A 16,550-nucleotide genomic window follows, 5' to 3' on the forward strand; every position below is an offset into this window, starting at 1 on the left:
TTTTAACAACACATACCTTCTTGAGAATACACTAATTAAAATGCATTAATAAACAACATAAAAATAAATGTTTACCTGTGTAAGTAAGTTTACGACAATAGACGCAAACAAAACGTTACTGTCCATGTAGTCTTAAGAAGTAATAATTTTTATGAAAATACAACTAAATAACTGCCACATAAGGTATTTAAATTGAAATTTATTATAGTCTAAAACTTCATCCTCGCACTCGCAAAAATTGCTTGGAGTAAAATGATAATACCTCTCGTCCAATTACTGTCATGGGGATTGAGAGGGTAATTTTTTAAACAGTTGAATAATTGTTATACGGTGGAACTTGAACGCGTTTTATCCGGTTAAACTAGTTTCCATGGTTTAACTTATGTACTATTTTAACTTAGTACTTTTTTCTATTAGTAATAGCTTACATTTTCTTGGCATAACCTTCACATAAAGAGCTAAAATATAGCAATTCTGAGTTGCTATCTAGGACAATACGTATCTCAGAATAATAATTAGTGACGAGTGACATATGAGAAATGTTGACACATGTCACTCGAATTATGTCATTCAATTTGACAGTTAACATTGCTGCCATACAAAATAATCGTAATAACCAATATTATTGAAATATGTGCCTGGTTAAAAATTACCAATTATAGCTTATCCTGTACAATATTGAAGCTGTTCTTTCCTATTTACATTAGTTAGCTAAAATGTAACACTTTAATGTAATACGCACTCCTTTTAGTGTTTGAGGCTGTGAAATAATAGCTTTAACCTTTCCATTGTAGATATCACTAATCACATTTTATTTAAAAGTAGACTTTAATTCGAGAGTAAATATAGTTAGGGTAATCGTGGGTGTATTTAAAGTCAATAATATTATTATTGACTGAAAGTTCGTTAACAAGTTATTAATATTGTTAATTTAAAGACGAGACCTTGGAGTACAAATAATTTCTTAGGAATCTTACATTTTATAGATTTCAATGTCTTTAAATAATAAAAAAGGAAAATAATCAGTCTTATCTATATATATCAGATTTGTCTCCTAACGACAAATTGTGTTTATCTGAGAAATGTGAAACAAGATTGAAGCAATACCAATGTAATGCCCTGATTAGAGGATCAGTGTTTTAGTTAAATACCTACTAAATAATTTATATGATTATTTTTGTCTTAAAAAGGACCAAGGTTGTAGTTTTTATACATTGAAATTTACTTTGGAGTTTTATCATTTTGACTATGACGTTTTATTTAGTAAACGTTCGTACCTGTTGCACTAGTTCGTGTAAAAATAAGCATATTTAAAGTATATGTCGGAGCAACAATGGCAGCTGACAGTAGCGTCATTGCTCTGACATACCTATATGTTTTAAAATTAAGAAGTTTTAAACAATGCATTTCTGTAAAGAAGCAAACAAGATGTATGCAATATATCCAAAAGAGACAAATTTATCTTGCTAACTTATTAATAAGTATATTCGCGTGGGTAGAAGACGTTTATGGAATAACTATGCTACATAGAAATGCAATGCTTAAAAAACTATCGTTTTTAAATAGTAGAACCTCTTACCCTGCACTGCCTGTCATATGCTTACCTAATCGTAATTATAAAAACAATATAAAATATCTAAAATTCATAATGTTTCTAGTGATAAGTAATATTATATAATAATGTATAACCTATAATATATATAAAAATACGTATATACAATTTAGGTGCTAGTTGTTAGACGATATTATATTTAAATCAAATTGTAATAAAATGTATTCTTACTAATCTTTCACAATCAAGTAATTTTCGTTCTTACTACTCAACTTAAGATTTGATGATAATTTTTTATCGAATTGAGTCCGTGCTATTGTTTATCTGTATGTTCTTTTATTATTGGGCTTCTCGTAAGGGCGGTATAAGACTAGCGTATTTTTCTGCGCGTACCTATGCAGCATACGCGCTTAAACGCGTGCTACAATACGCGCTTCAAAAAAACCGGACGCGGTTCAAAAAAACCGGACGCGACGTGTTCGCTCGAACCACTGGTGTCGTCGTGTCAGTATCAACATTGATTCTGGCGAAGAAACATCGCTAAGGCTTAGAAGCGCGTCGTTGAGTGTGTGCCAAAAGGTTCACGTGCCTAAAAAACGCTAGTCTTAAGCCACACTAATGCTAAAAAAAATATTACCACCTTGTACGCTTTTTTTCTAAAAAATTGCCCAAATTTGTGGAATATAAATATTTAGCCAACCATTCAATAAGCGTTTCAGTCCATCAAAGACGCCATTGTTAGAAAAGCGCGCGAAAATTTCTTGATAGTGATCTCTATGCTCTCCTTTTTCCTCTTGACCTTCAAAGTAACATTGTGACAATAATAGCAACCCTCACATCCAATTGTAACCGTATTTTTCCACTTTTACACATTATTATCATATGACTAATCTTCTGCTTCTGATATATAATAAAAATACTTATCCATTTTCAAATGTGTTTTATTCTTCTTTTCAAATCAAATCAAAATATCTGTATTCATATAGGTAAACATGTACACTTATGAACGTCAAGAAAAACAAATTAAATTAAATTTAAAATAAGTAACAATTAAAATAACTATTAACGTTAACTAAATCTGCATTTGTTTTCTATATAGCTTTGGTTATGATAGGATAACGTTTAAGTTTGTTTCTCGTCTCCGCCTTTTATGTTACTATACGAATGGCTGATGTCCACCAATGTGTGTGGTTGCAGGTAAATTAAGTAAACATTAATTGTAGGCTAACAAAGATATTTAAGTATAATGCTGTTCTCTTATTTTCTTTGTAGGTAAGACAACTGTTCCCAAAGGATTTGAAAATAACCAGTAGTGTCTACGGGAATTATCTAGGACAGTATAGATCAGGTGCTACGAACATAATATTAATATGAAACAACTTAAATTATAGGCACGTATGTAGGCTTCATTCATATTAACTTTCGCATACCTTGTTTGTTAGGTACAGCGCACATTCAAATCATGATGTCTATAATATAAAAGAAACGATTGCATTATTTGTGCTATATATACGTATGTTAAGCTGGATTTATTTCCAAATTTAAAACAGTTTTCAATACGTCGAAATCTTTTGCGTTGATCTGCAAATGGAATTTCCTTTACTGGAATTTCCGATTTTTATTATTTTAAAGATTTGCTTCCGATTTTGCATGATAGTGCAGCAATTTGGGTATTTTTTCTATAGAAACTCTTTGTTGGGAAATATTTACTATATTGCAGTCGGGTATAGTTATTTTTATACTTAAATAAATAAGCGAAAACAATAGTCCAACAGTCAATTTATTGTGTTTAATAAATAATAATAAATATTTTTAATAAATAAACCTAAACTCTATCCGTATCGATTTGTGTTATTTACATGAGGTAGATTAATTGGTGGGTGATGAAGATGACGATGATGATGCTGAAATTGATGATACGCTAGAATAGCTTGGTGATTGGTTGGAGGAGCTGTCGCTAGGGTAGTAAGAGCTGTACGCTAGAGAGCTAGGGTCCCATACCCTGGAGTAGGGGCCAGATGACGATGGCTCCCATTGCGGTCCGTATGTATCGGATGGGGCAGAAATTGGGGCTGAAGTGGATGGTGGGCCGTATTGAGAAGCTGGAGGGCCGTATTGCGGGGCGGGAGCTTCTGTGGGTGCGGCCATCATCATTGGCATAGCTGGAACCATATAGTATATTAAAGTACATTCAAATGATTTAGAATAATAATTACCTATTACGAATAATATTTTAACTTTAGTTATATAATCGTAATTCTAAGTAATTGGTTTAATGTTTAAGATGTTATATTATATATTATCTACCAACCTCCTTTCTTCATCAAGAGATTGTAAATCAAGAATCCAAGGACTAAAGTGATGGCCAGCTTGCTGAGAATGAGTGCCTTAACTGCTTTAATACCAACAATCGTCACCAAGATTGGCATGAGTGCTTTTAACTTCAGTTTCAGTAGGAGAAGTACGGGCAGAAGCAGTTTCTTCTTCAGGATGCCTCGGGCTGGAATGGGAATTTATTAACATTTGATTTAATGTCTACTCTATTAACCGATGGTAAGACTCAATTTACCTTCACCGTTGTCAGAAGTCTCAGGGAAGTCAACATCAAGGCCCCTGTCAGCGCGGTAGGATACTTCAGCGCTCTGGAAGAGGAATTCCGGAAGTTGGACCTTGAACTCATTTTCGTTAAGCACCCTCCCAACACGGTCGAAGATAACTTTATCAATGTTCTTCTCGTCCAGGGCTCTGGCTGACTCCGACGTAACACCGAGCTTCGTATCCAGGAAGGACAGGACTTTCACTTTGAGGCATGACATCGGGGAGTCGGCTTGAAAACAATCACTCACAACACTGTTTAAGAGATCATCACTATTTTGCAAACGCGATGTTTCGATTTCATTGTCCCTAATCGAGTAGCCGTGGACGAGGGCGGCTGAGGCCAGCAGAAGGCACAAACACTTCATTTTCGCGACTTATCACTTTGTCATTAGATTAGATTAATTAAACGTTCGGCCCGGCCGGTTAATGGAGTAACAGTGACTTAATTTTTCAATGGGCTTGGTTTTTATATGTGATCCTTTGGATAGCAAGGCACGCGGCGCTGAAGCGTGTCAAGAATACTAAGCGTTCATACTTGGCAAAGTATTTAATTTCATTTAAGAAAGTCCTTACGGTGAGAGTGACGGCATATTTGGCAAAAATATGATATTAATAAATCAATTATTAGTCTAGGATCTACTTAGGAATGTAATTACACATTGTATGCACTGTATTGTACTGTAATGTGGTATGTCACAGTATCAAAGCTCTTTCAAGGCGACGATTCTATACGAATAAGGATTTTTTTTTATAAATTCTTATACCATCTAATAAGTCTTCTATTTGTTATTTATAGGCTGGATCGATTTTGATGAAACGTTTGTGTGTGTTTCAGACTGCTTGGAATTAAATTGTTGTATTTGAATTATAAATAACGGATGCTTATGGTAAAGAATCTAGTGAAATAATATCAGCCATGGTCCGTTATGGAAAACACAATTTGATATATAATAATGGAACGAAACCATCAAAATGTAATGGCCGTTGTAGAAAGACTAATTAAATTAACTATTTTTCTCCGCTTAGGATAAGTGAGACCATAGAGAAAAAATAGAACCCTGTCCTCCTACTAGTTCAGCAAGGTCGTACGAACAGTTATAAGGATTCGATTTTACTAATTTCTTTTCATAGTTCTATTATATTACGTATAAACGTACAAGGTGGTTATATAGAAATATCTGTCTAGCCTATGGCCTCATTGCATTTTTCTCTCAGGTTGCAAAATAAATACATTTAAAATTCTGTGTGTCTATATTACAAGTTAATAACTGCAGAGGTAAGTTACATTTCAATCTATAATAAACTGCTACATGGTTGGTTGGTACAAGTAATTAGAACATGTGCATCGAAATCGAACGACTCCTCTAAACACCCTTCGTGTTAAATGCGGTAGAAGATGCAGAGAGACCCCATCTCTACGCAGCACGAAGGGATCAATCTGCCCGGAAAGGGACTGGTCGTCAACGTTTCGAAACACTATGATGTATTTGGTGAAGTGGAAAGAGTTAGTACTGGGGGTGGATGGCCAGCGCTAATAACAGTACTCCAAGTGGGGCCGATTTACGCTTTGTATAGTTAAAAGCGATGGCCCCGAGTGAAATAGGTTTCGCATTGCTACGCACACCAAGATTTTTAGATCTTAATTTAGCCTAATGGTGACGATGATTTTGAAAAAAAAATTTCCATGATTTTGCAGGTTCATTAGAAATTCCACCTGTATAGTATATATCAGATCGTCCTTAGTTGTGGGATCGGGTTTACGACGTTGCGAAATTAAGTTAGAATTTTTTTACTTCCTAGATATTACAACCACATTCAGATTAATTAAATAAATTAGTAAAGAAATTATTAATTGAATTTAACCAGAAAATAAAAGATCACGATTTGTTTAATTGATTTGAGCCATTTCTTAAATATTTCATTATGTACCTATTGAATTAACGAATCTGAGTACGCAGTTGCCTTCTTGTCAGTCAATAAATCAACAATAGTTTAATATGCAGTCGTTCGGAACTCTCACCAGGCGGCACCCGACTTTACATACCAATTAATCAAATTCTTCCGATTTTGTAATATAAAAATGTTGGTGCGTAAGTCAACAGTGTTGCTAAGTTTATATAACTTTACGCGCGCGCCGCTAGAATCTGAAGTAGAGTGTGGCTTACATAATATATTATCTGAAGCAGTTATTAAAAAAAGTAGTAGCAATATGTACATAATACATACAAAAGAAAACACTTGGACAATATACAAAGCCAAGCCAGAGTACATTGATAAAAAATATATGAATCAGAAAACGGTAAAAAATAAGTAAGTACAATAATATATAAGAAAAGGAATCTGAAATTAAATATCGACAACTTAATATTTAAAAAAAAAGAAGTATTATTTACAAACAGTGTTGAATGCATGATGCGTGTTGAATTTTAAAGGCAGGTTAAAGTTCGACGAAAATCCGAACAAAAGTCCGTTTTTCCATGGAACAATACTTAGTCATAACTCTGAGTATAATGAATCTGACGACTAACTCTTCTCTTCTAAAATGTTTATCTTATTTCAGCTGATTTAAATAGTATAAATATTTTTTCCATTGATTGTAACAAATGCTTTAATCTATTTATATATGCTTTATTATGCAATACTCGTCTTAAGATCCTAGTCACATCTGCGTTTAGGCAAACAGTCAAAACGTAGTACGTTACATAAGTACTTGTAGTTATGTAAAACAATTATTTTTGTTAAAAAAGTCAACAGCTACTATCATGATGCTATCTTAGGTTCTTGGAAAGTGAAAAGCTGTGAATCTTACCCAACCTCCATTATGCAATAAGGGATGTCGGCCATTTTGTATTCGTCGTCTGTCCACCATTTGCATTTGCACGCGGCTATGTGAAAACACTATTTACCTCGAACTTCCGTTTTGAACTACTTGTGACATTATTGGATCAGCTAATTATAAACCTTATAATTAAAAGTTACACTCAGAAACGGAAGTATAAATAACTGTCATATTTAACAATACAATATAATATCTTAGTTGCTTTTAAAAAGCGTCAGGTAAATAGCTATAGGTAGAATACTACTAAATAAACACGACAAAACATTTTTCATCTTCGAAGCAGGTTTAGAACAACAGAATTCTACATTTTGGATATAAAATTTTATTTCAGATTCCATGTTCAAACTCTTAATTTTTATGTTTAGATTTCTTACTTAGGAAAATGCACTAAGCATTCTCGGATAGATTAGATGTCGGAGACATGGATTGTCCTACTCCGGGATAGTCTATGAAAGCTAGTAACAACGAAGTTACCACGAACGAAGAAGAACTGTATTCTATACTCAGATATACTTATTACGCTGAAATAACTTGTAAGTTCTTAATACTTAATTAAATATATATGTTTTGGCTGTAATAAACAAACAATTTTAATTCGTACTTAATCTATAATATATAATCTAACAGTGTCAATCGATGCTAATACGTCTTGAGTAGGTCACTCGGTGGCACAGTGCGGAGTGCGGAAGCTATAGACATACTGACATACGAACTGAATTTTGATTAGTTATGCTTTACTGAGCCCTTCTTACGACCTCTTTCCATTGGCTAGTTCTATCATCCTGGTTTTATAACTGATAAGGTAATCAGACAATGAAAGCACAGAATAATATTTCTCAATCCATTTCAATCGATGTCACGTATAATATATTGATATTGTCATTAGGGGTAGTGTGAGGAATATTGTAGATTCAATTATTATTAAGCAATTTTGTTACTGTTTGTGTACAGAAAAACCAATAAAAAATAAAATAAAAATATACGTCTATTTTGGAACAATACTGCCCGTACAGAACGCTTTCGCAGACATCATCAGTAAAGGGATAAACAAACTGTCATAAAAATAGCAAAATTCTAAAGATAATTTGGGCCAATCTTTTGATTCTTTAAATAAAAAATTACTAATTTTATATTTTAAAATTCATTCATTCAATTCATAAAGCGATCAATTCCTGCCGAAACTATTTCTAGGGTATACGCTTTCCTATTTGCATTATCGAATATAACTTTTAATGATACTGTTCAAATGAGAACACTGATACGTAGTTGATAGTCGTAGCGCGTAGCACTTTCGCGACTTCTTTACTCATGCAAAGCTCGATGGGGCTCATTTCGAATACAACACGTAAATAATACTATGATGGCATTAAAAATGTTTTTTGTACTCAAAACGGAAATGTTTTAGTTAAGAATATACTTGAACAGTGTCGAGGCTTTGCAACTTCATGACACGAGCCTAGGAGTAGATTGAAAATGACAAAATCATTAAAATGAGTAAATTCGTGTCGGTGTAAATACTCGTAAGTGAAAAAAAAATTTACACAAGAAAAGAGTGTGTATTGTGTACACATTCTTATGTTAAATATATTTTGTAAATCAGGTTAATTATAAATAACCTACTAAGTCTATATCATAATGTTAAATAATGTCTTTATGCAGAGAAAATTTATAAAAAAGACTTAAACAGTGAACGCTTCTTACGCCAGTACGTCTGTATCAATAGCGATTGCGAACCGATATCCTTACATTCCTGTATGATGATGTAGTTCTCTCAATATTCGTAGCGATGATATCGCAATCTTGCGGCATTGCTAGTGGAATCGCAGATCGAAATCGGAGTAATAGCAAAATCAGTCATAAAGAAGATTTTATCGTTTGAAAAGAAAAATAATTTTTGTGGCTTAATATTTACTGAAATATATCCATGCAGTCATTTTTTATTCTAGAACTCAGATACAAGTCGTGTTTTTCAGGTGCTCATTAGAAATATCGCTTTAAAGTAACGGCCAAACTCTGATCAGTTTTTTTGGATTAAGGTGTAATTGTGAATATTGATTCATAATATAATCCAAAAACTCCTTTATAAAATTATGATTTATTAAACTATTTTATAGACTAAATAATGAGGTTAGTACGGGTGTAATATTTATTATACTTTGAAATAAATTGATGTAGATTTGATAATCATTATTCATTTACTAAACAGCATACAATGTGTCTTTAACTACATTAGAAACTCATAAATAGATCTAAATGTGTGAACTTTCTACTTACAATTCAGGTTGCGAACAGCTTTACATTACAATGAAGTAAAAACAACCTTTAAGCAAACCTTTTATTCAGGATAGGAAATCAAAGTATCAATAATATCAATGATTTATTAAAACAATAAATAACACACACATTCACACACACAAATAAATAAATTACACACTTTATTTACACTCGTGGTTTCGAAAAACCTTTTTGGTTTGGTTCCATTTCATCGGTCATCGGTAGCGTTGGGAACTAGGAGGTATTTAAAATTATTGGTAGGCGTTGTAAGCCAGTTCTTGGGCCATCTCCTGTGGCTCTGCGTCCCTCCTGCGGCGAGTGGTGGCGTACGCGGCGTCCCATGGCCCGTGGGCGGCTATTTGTGGGTGAGAGTTGTCCGCTGCGATCTGGGTAAACTACAAGGTTAATAATAAAGCATTAAGAAGCAGTCAGAGAGAGAGAAAATGTGCAGTAAATAGTGCATTGCAGTACTTGTGCAGTTGTGCGTAATTTTATCAATAAACGTAAATCTATTAATAATACTAACCTTCTTGCAAAGTTGGAAGATGGCGAGACCGACGGATACAACGAAGGAGAAGAAGGACAGCTGCAGGGCGTTCCAGGCCTTCAGACCGAGGACTCCGATAGCGAGAGGAATGAGGGTCATAGCCTTGAGGAGGACAAAGACAAGGATGGGTACGATGATCTTCTTCAGCTTAGCTTTACGTGCTTCACCCACTGCTCTGGCGCCCTCCTTGTTGAACTTGATGTTGAGGCTGAGCTCATCGTTCTCCAAGTTCCTGGGGCTAACAGTGATCTTAGTATCGGCTATGGGCATCTTGAAAGTGACGTCATGGGACTGGATGTAGTTCTCAATGCTGTCAAGAAAGTCACCGTTCGATCTGCCCGTTGCTTCATTGCCATTCTTTGTCACTTCAACCGCATCAGAGATCTGGGGATAAATATGTTTTCAAACTAAGAAATAATAAATAAACTTAGTAAATTCAAGTTTATTTAATGCTGTAAGAACAAAGGAATTAATTGAATCAAAATCTTACCTGGAAGGATTCCTTCTTGAAGATGCTGTCTAATAACGACATGACCTTGTACTTGATGCAAGCTGTGGGATCAGACCCTTCCGCACACCCGGATCTCATTTCTTCAACCATCCCATCCATGGGAGTGCCCTTCCAGAAGCCATGTTGAGGCTGCGCTAAGGCACACCCAAACAAAGCGATAAAGCACACCACTTTCACGGACGCCATTGTTCTTGATGCTAACTGGAGGACGGTTGGTGAGATTGTGATAGTTTCGACAAGGACCCAGCTGTTTTTATACAGCTATTTCAAATTCAGAACGTAGTCCTTAGTTCCGGTACGTATTGTCTTGCTATGTATCAGTCAATTGCGCACTTACGATCTTTTGGCACGTGATGGATCGAAGTGTAAGGGAAAGCTATTTGATTCGAATCCTCTTTGATATCTCAGTTCCGAAAAGGCTTAACGTTTAATGTGCTTGTTAGAGGCGTTGTCGTTTTAGAATTACAGTGTTCGGAGCACCTTTTCTGTTGTTTGTGACACCGTACCCTGATTCGATGGCTGCGTGATTCAATTATTTTGTCTCTTTTTTATAGGTGGAAATTTCTATTGGTGTAAGCAAGAGATAGTGATAGTTGTTTGTTATGGAGGAGTGGACTCGTATCAGGCGCAACTTGAATACGTAATTTCTTTCAAATCGCTATCGTTGAACTTGTCATTTTGGAGATAATCTCATTGAAAAATAGAACAGCTGTTATTTATTACATTTTAAAATATATACATTAAATATTATTTTTATCCCTATTTGTCACTAATTGTCATTTACTACACTAAAAAAACATTCTTAGATGAATCCGGAAAGAAACTCTCAAAGTTGTAAGTCAAGTTCCCAATTCGCTTGTCTCTGCAGGAATACAGTATGTATACAAGTATTTTTACTAAGATTATAAAATATTTCAAAAAGCAAACATTGTTCGGTTCGGTTCGGTTCGGTTATTTCTTGTATACATTATGTTTCTTGAATATATTTATAAGCTGTATTTTGTGGTTTAGTTAAGGTTATATATTTTGAAAATTCTTTTGGGAAATTTATAATAATTTCATGTTGTATCTGCGTGTTATATATCATTCCCCCACAAATACAGATGTAGATCGATAAATAAATTGAAGGATATATATTGTTTCAATAAACACGTTGTGTATACATGTAGTGTATGGGTGGAAAGTATATATTTTAAATACTGTATATATAAAAATAATTAAATGTATTGCAATAGCTAATTAACGTTAGGAATTATAATATTCACTTTCACCGATGCGGAAGTATTCAGAACCCATTAGTATGCACTGTACTCGGCAGCAATGTATTGGAATTATAATATACCGTCAAATATATTTAATCTAGGACACATTAAATTTACGGTACAAAAGCAATTATACTAGGCTGATAGTAGTCATACCCAGATTTATCCCTTTATTAAGAATTAATAAGAATTTTTAATAAGATAGTAATAAGACTTAGAACCTTAAGAACACTAATCAGGCATTAAGTTTAACCAAATATCTTAACCGTGTGACCCTAAAGTCTTAGATTCGATCCCCGGCTTTGGGCTTAGTCCATTAGTGCTCAAGAGGAATCCTGGAGATGGACCTATAAATTCGATGTTGTGTGTTAGAAATTGTGTTGAAGGCTCCTAATTACCTATTAAAAAAACACATGATCAGGGGACTTGGACAAGCCTACCTATTTGTATGAAAATTACTTCAAATTACACAACAAATATATATAATACAAATAACTACTGTTAAAGCATCTTCACTAAGCCCCGAGGAAACACAAACAGAAATTTAATTCAGACCTAAAATTTTAGTCATCCTACAATTGATGGACGCCTTTGATGAGATTTAAGGTGAGCGGGGTTATTTGGAAGTTGCTACTGAGAACGCTAAACCCCAGGCAAAAATCTCGCTAGGCGGGATGTGGTAACAGTGGAGCATTATCAGCTGACACGTGATGCGACCGTTACGGCTTTTTAGTTTGGGGTGCAAACCAGCAAGTATCCTACTCTGATCAAGCCATTCGCTTTGTAACAAGAGCTGGGAGAGATCGGGTCCAGTACTTGCGATGGATCATCCATTCTTCTATTACAACTATTAAACTTCGATATTCTTACGATAAATTTGGAGACAGGTGGTGAGTTTCTATTAGAATTCAGAGTGTATAATGAATTAAAAATTAAAGGTTATATTTATTTAAGTGACATTGTGGCACAGAATTTTTTTTTTACAATGATGATACTTTTATGATATACGCTTAAAAGAATGAAGCCAGATAAAATAATGATTACATCATTCTGGTATCTCGTAGTAAACATTGACTAAATAACTTGCTACGTCAACTAAATTCAATGCAAACTGCATTTAGACCTACGCAAAGTCGAGGCTCTGTAATCATAAATTCATTGCCACGCATAGGAAGCGCACACGGACCAAAACTAAGGAGCGAAACTTCTCATATGGTAAGCCAGCCACCATTCAACCGAACAACCGTTCAGTCTTCAACAGACATCATACTGCGTGGACAAAGATATGTCAGAGTCTTAAAATTAGTTCTGTGTACAGCTTTCTATTCATACCATTCCTTAAAAGGCGGGAGAATGTCGAAGCCATCTTTTACAGACTTTAGTAAGAGAACAGGAAGCCCCTTTCAGAAGATAGATCAAGAAAAAGACGAACAAAAGATAGTTCACGAAGAAGTCCTGCACAAAACAAATTATGAAAAGCAAAAGGAAAAAAGTGAAGAGCTAGTTCAAAAAGTTAGTAAGAAAGCTGCTGAATACCATTCGAATAAACCTAGTTCTGGTGTGTTCACCGAAGTAGTGACTCATGGTGCATTTACAAATAAGAAGGTTGAAACAGAAAAACCTAAGGAAAATCAACCACTTTCAAAAAGTAATAATGGGAACTCAAAACCGCTCCTAGGATTCCCTTCATCAGCCAACGACTTAGCACTGGACGCAAAAACGGACCTAGAATCTGATCCGAATATATCTAAAGAAATCAGAGAAAAAGTAATTGACAAATTGTTTACATTAGTATCAATGGTGCAACACACCTACGAGTCAAAAGTGAGAATAATGACTGAATTTGAAAGATTCAAGGACACCCACCTCAAAAACGACGTGAGAAGAGAAAAAGAACATTCCGAGCAACTGTATAAGCTTAATATAAATTTTCAAAGTGAAGTTATTCAAGCGATACAACAACTGCGAAGTGAGTTAGACTTATCGCGTAATTTGTCGAGTAGTTTAGATGATTCAAATTTATTAAGTTTAAAAGAGAGTAATGTAAAATTTTCATCTTCGCGGGATTGCTCATCTGATAACAGTGATTGCCAAATCAACGACAATGTAAGCTGAGTATGTTTTTTAGAATAAATCAATTGTAAGCTTGTTTTGTTTTATTTTATCATATTATTTATATGCTTAGTAATTAGGTTGTCAAGGTGGTAATGAAATATGCAAAATGTAGGCGTTCGTGGGAGAATATGACGTCATCTACGATGCAACCTTGTTCTTACAAAATACTATAATAAAAATATAAAATGTTATACTATAATATAATTATGTTATTATTCATTATCAATTCTATAAGTATTAACAGAAATAAATCTTTGTTATTAGTGGTAGGAACTAAATATTTGAAACATTCAAGAGTACAATTACCGCATGGACGAAGTCGCGGGCTATCTTTAGTGCCTATTATTACATTATACGTGCGGAGCATCTGCATACTTCCATATGAAAATGGGTGCTGTTTTAAGCGATTACAGTGCATCAGTAGTTAAAATGGATCTATTTGTAATCAGACGTTTTAAACAAGGAAAACCCGAATGAGCGTCTGTTGTTGAATCCAGTTCTTACTCACATGCCGTTTATGTGTCACGTATAGGTCATGTAGCTGTTTGGTTGTGCTTTAATCTTATCAGAGTTCAAATGAAACATGATTTAAACCAAAAAAATTACATTCCTCAAGAAATCTGTGACTGTGATAGTTTTTAGTAAGTAATTCCTGATCTCTACTTAAAACTTGTTTTGTTGTCTTGTTTATATAAATGGCACTACTGTATTGCTGGATTGTCATATTAATAATAATTGGTTTAGTTGAAGCTAAGCCAATTTGCACTAATACAAGTTTTGATCAAGTTTCTTGTGTTCCTGGAAATTATAGTCAAGTTGTGCTCAGAAAAGGCATGGTATCTGAGAATAATTTTACCAAATTATTAAGTCTAACCAGTTGCAGGATAAGTGATGTTGATTTTGAGGCATTCGATGGTGTCCCTGCACTACTAGAACTAGATCTGTCTCAAAATATGATTTCCTATCTACAGCTTGGTGTACTAGATGAGTTCAAACAACTCACGCATTTAAATCTCTCTTTTAATTACATAAGAAATTTCCCCCTGGGATTATTCGACCAGAAACCAAACCTGATAAGTCTAGACTTAGGTTCTAATAAATTACAAGCTTTGGAGCTCGGAATATTTGATCCATTAACAAAATTAGAGTATTTAGATATTTCTTGGAATTCTTTAATCGGTTCAGAAATAAGCCCATACATATTTGATATAAACAGACGAATCAAAACATTGAAATTATCAGGAAACAATATGAATGAAGCCAAAGAAAACTTATTGCACTCTTTGACAATGTTACAAGTGCTTGCATTAGAAGATTGTAAGCTTGATGTGTTTCCACCTTTTGCATTGCAGAGAAGTATGAAAAAGCTGCTCAGATTGGATTTAAGTTTAAATAAAATTCGACAGATTAGTAACGATTTATCTTTTGAGAATCTTACAAGTTTAATTTCTTTACATTTGACGTCAAATGTCATTGAAGATATTGGAGAAAACGTCTTCAAGCCTTTGAAAAAGATTAAGGTGTTAGTATTTCGCAATAATCGAATAAAAGATATACCAGACACCCTATTTCAGAATATTCCAGTGACTTTTGTGGATTTGGCTAACAATATAATAGAATACATACCAGTGAACGCTTTCAGAGGTACTAAATTAAGGAATTTCAATATAGCAAGCAACAGGATTACTTATTTGCAAGATAACTTTTGTTTAGAATTAAGGAATTCTGGAGCCGTCTTGACGAAATTTTATTTTAATGATAATCCCTGGCAATGTGCATGTTTAAGAGATGTACTTAATGAAGTCAAAAAGTTTGGAGTTACCTATAATGATAAAAAATATGATGGCAAGCATCCAGTTTGTGTGGTACCTGATGATTTTGTATGTCATCGTCATTTGCAATATAATGAAAACGTTTATAAAATATTTGATAGTAGATAAATTGTAAAATATTTGAGAATATTCCTAGATATTAAATACAATAAAAATATAATTTGATAAATTTATAACCACGCCACCTAGTGTCTAATTTAGGTATGACATTTAATACTGCAATACTTTTCGTAACGTTTCAAATACATAGTTGATACTTAGTGCAGTGGATAGGTGCCGCTAGTCACTGTTTAAATATTAATCCATGAGCCATCTATATATATAAAAGAAAGTCGTGTTAGTTACACCACTTATAACTCAAGAACGAAAGAACAGATTTGAGTGAAAATTGGTATGGAGGTAGCTTAGAGCCAGGAGACGGACATAGGATACTTTTTATCCCGTTCGACAGCGTTCCCGTGGGACTTGACATGAAACGTCAGTCACTATAAAAAGTGGTATAACAAATAAGAATCAGACTTGGAATAATAAAACGCAAATGATAGCTATGTAATTGACGTATAATGACAGCTGTGTAATGACGTATATATGACAATTTGATATTTGTAAGAAATCAATATTCAAAATATTTCTATTAAATAAATACGTTTAATTATTTTTACAATTTACAATTTAATTATAATGATAGTGCTATTGCCCATTCGTATAAACAGTGAAGAGAACTATAAAACTCGGTATTGTCGTATGTATACAGTTCATCCAAAGAATGATGAATGTTTCTATTTGTTGTTGTTGTCGAATGACGCATTTAATCGAGTATTGGAACGGGAACGTGAATATGATCACCAGGAATTAGATTTAGTAGTTCAAACGAATGTACCCCTGTTGAAATACCAACAAAAGGAAGTTTATGATACTTTAATGAAGGCAAACGATGATGAAAATGGTGGTTTATATTTCCTAGATGCCCTTGGTGGAACTGGCAAGACATTCCTCATGTCATTAGTTTTAGCAACTGTT

The 16,550-nt window shown here is 34.0% G+C and overlaps 4 protein-coding genes across 5 annotated transcripts; 2 read left to right on the forward strand and 2 right to left on the reverse strand.

Moving 5' to 3' along the window:
* Positions 1-3,314: 3,314 nt before the first annotated feature.
* On the reverse strand, positions 3,315-4,588 carry LOC110991832. Its single transcript, XM_022257357.2, has 3 exons — positions 4,122-4,588; positions 3,864-4,052; positions 3,315-3,714 (listed from the first exon to the last, which is right to left on the reverse strand). The coding sequence occupies exons 1-3, from the start codon at positions 4,513-4,515 to the stop codon at positions 3,422-3,424; spliced, it is 876 nt and encodes a 291-aa protein (XP_022113049.1). The 5' UTR covers positions 4,516-4,588; the 3' UTR covers positions 3,315-3,421.
* Positions 4,589-9,353: 4,765 nt separating this feature from the next.
* On the reverse strand, positions 9,354-10,568 carry LOC110991876. Of its 2 annotated transcripts, none has more exons than XM_022257429.2 (3): positions 10,301-10,568; positions 9,790-10,194; positions 9,354-9,649 (listed from the first exon to the last, which is right to left on the reverse strand). In XM_022257429.2, exons 1-3 carry the CDS (start codon positions 10,505-10,507, stop codon positions 9,515-9,517), a joined length of 747 nt encoding a protein of 248 aa, XP_022113121.1. In that variant the 5' UTR covers positions 10,508-10,568; the 3' UTR covers positions 9,354-9,514. The 2 variants fall into 2 exon arrangements, with proteins under 2 accessions (XP_022113121.1, XP_022113120.1); XM_022257428.2 differs by having other exon boundaries at positions 9,354-9,658.
* A 2,068-nt stretch (positions 10,569-12,636) lies between these two features.
* Positions 12,637-13,807, forward strand: LOC110991833. The gene has a single exon (XM_022257359.2). It carries the CDS (start codon positions 12,688-12,690, stop codon positions 13,696-13,698), a length of 1,011 nt encoding a protein of 336 aa, XP_022113051.2. The 5' UTR covers positions 12,637-12,687; the 3' UTR covers positions 13,699-13,807.
* Positions 13,808-14,044: 237 nt separating this feature from the next.
* LOC110991834 (carboxypeptidase N subunit 2) lies at positions 14,045-15,832 on the forward strand. Its single transcript, XM_022257360.2, has one exon. The coding sequence runs from the start codon at positions 14,394-14,396 to the stop codon at positions 15,636-15,638; it is 1,245 nt and encodes a 414-aa protein (XP_022113052.2). The 5' UTR covers positions 14,045-14,393; the 3' UTR covers positions 15,639-15,832.
* The last annotated feature ends 718 nt before the right edge of the window (positions 15,833-16,550 follow it).

The sequence above is a fragment of the Pieris rapae genome, chromosome 2 (genome assembly GCF_905147795.1).
Source record: "Pieris rapae chromosome 2, ilPieRapa1.1, whole genome shotgun sequence".
Lineage (NCBI taxonomy): Eukaryota > Metazoa > Arthropoda > Insecta > Lepidoptera > Pieridae > Pieris > Pieris rapae.

What these genes read in the sequence shown, in the direction of transcription:
- LOC110991833 (XM_022257359.2), top strand. Translation starts at nt 12,688, where the DNA reads ATGCAAACTGCATTTAGACCTACGCAAAGTCGAGGCTCTGTAATCATA.
- LOC110991834 (XM_022257360.2), top strand. Translation starts at nt 14,394, where the DNA reads ATGGCACTACTGTATTGCTGGATTGTCATATTAATAATAATTGGTTTA.
- LOC110991832 (XM_022257357.2), bottom strand. Translation starts at nt 4,515, where the DNA reads ATGAAGTGTTTGTGCCTTCTGCTGGCCTCAGCCGCCCTCGTCCACGGC. An exon ending in GACTTCTGACAACGGTGAAG is followed by an intron (nt 4,053 to 4,121) that starts GTAAATTGAGTC and finishes TTCCCATTCCAG; the next exon opens with CCCGAGGCATCCTGAAGAAG. An exon ending in TCTCTTGATGAAGAAAGGAG is followed by an intron (nt 3,715 to 3,863) that starts GTTGGTAGATAA and finishes ATATGGTTCCAG; the next exon opens with CTATGCCAATGATGATGGCC.
- LOC110991876 (XM_022257428.2), bottom strand. Translation starts at nt 10,507, where the DNA reads ATGGCGTCCGTGAAAGTGGTGTGCTTTATCGCTTTGTTTGGGTGTGCC. An exon ending in TCAAGAAGGAATCCTTCCAG is followed by an intron (nt 10,195 to 10,300) that starts GTAAGATTTTGA and finishes ATTTATCCCCAG; the next exon opens with ATCTCTGATGCGGTTGAAGT. An exon ending in TCTTCCAACTTTGCAAGAAG is followed by an intron (nt 9,659 to 9,789) that starts GTTAGTATTATT and finishes TTAACCTTGTAG; the next exon opens with TTTACCCAGATCGCAGCGGA.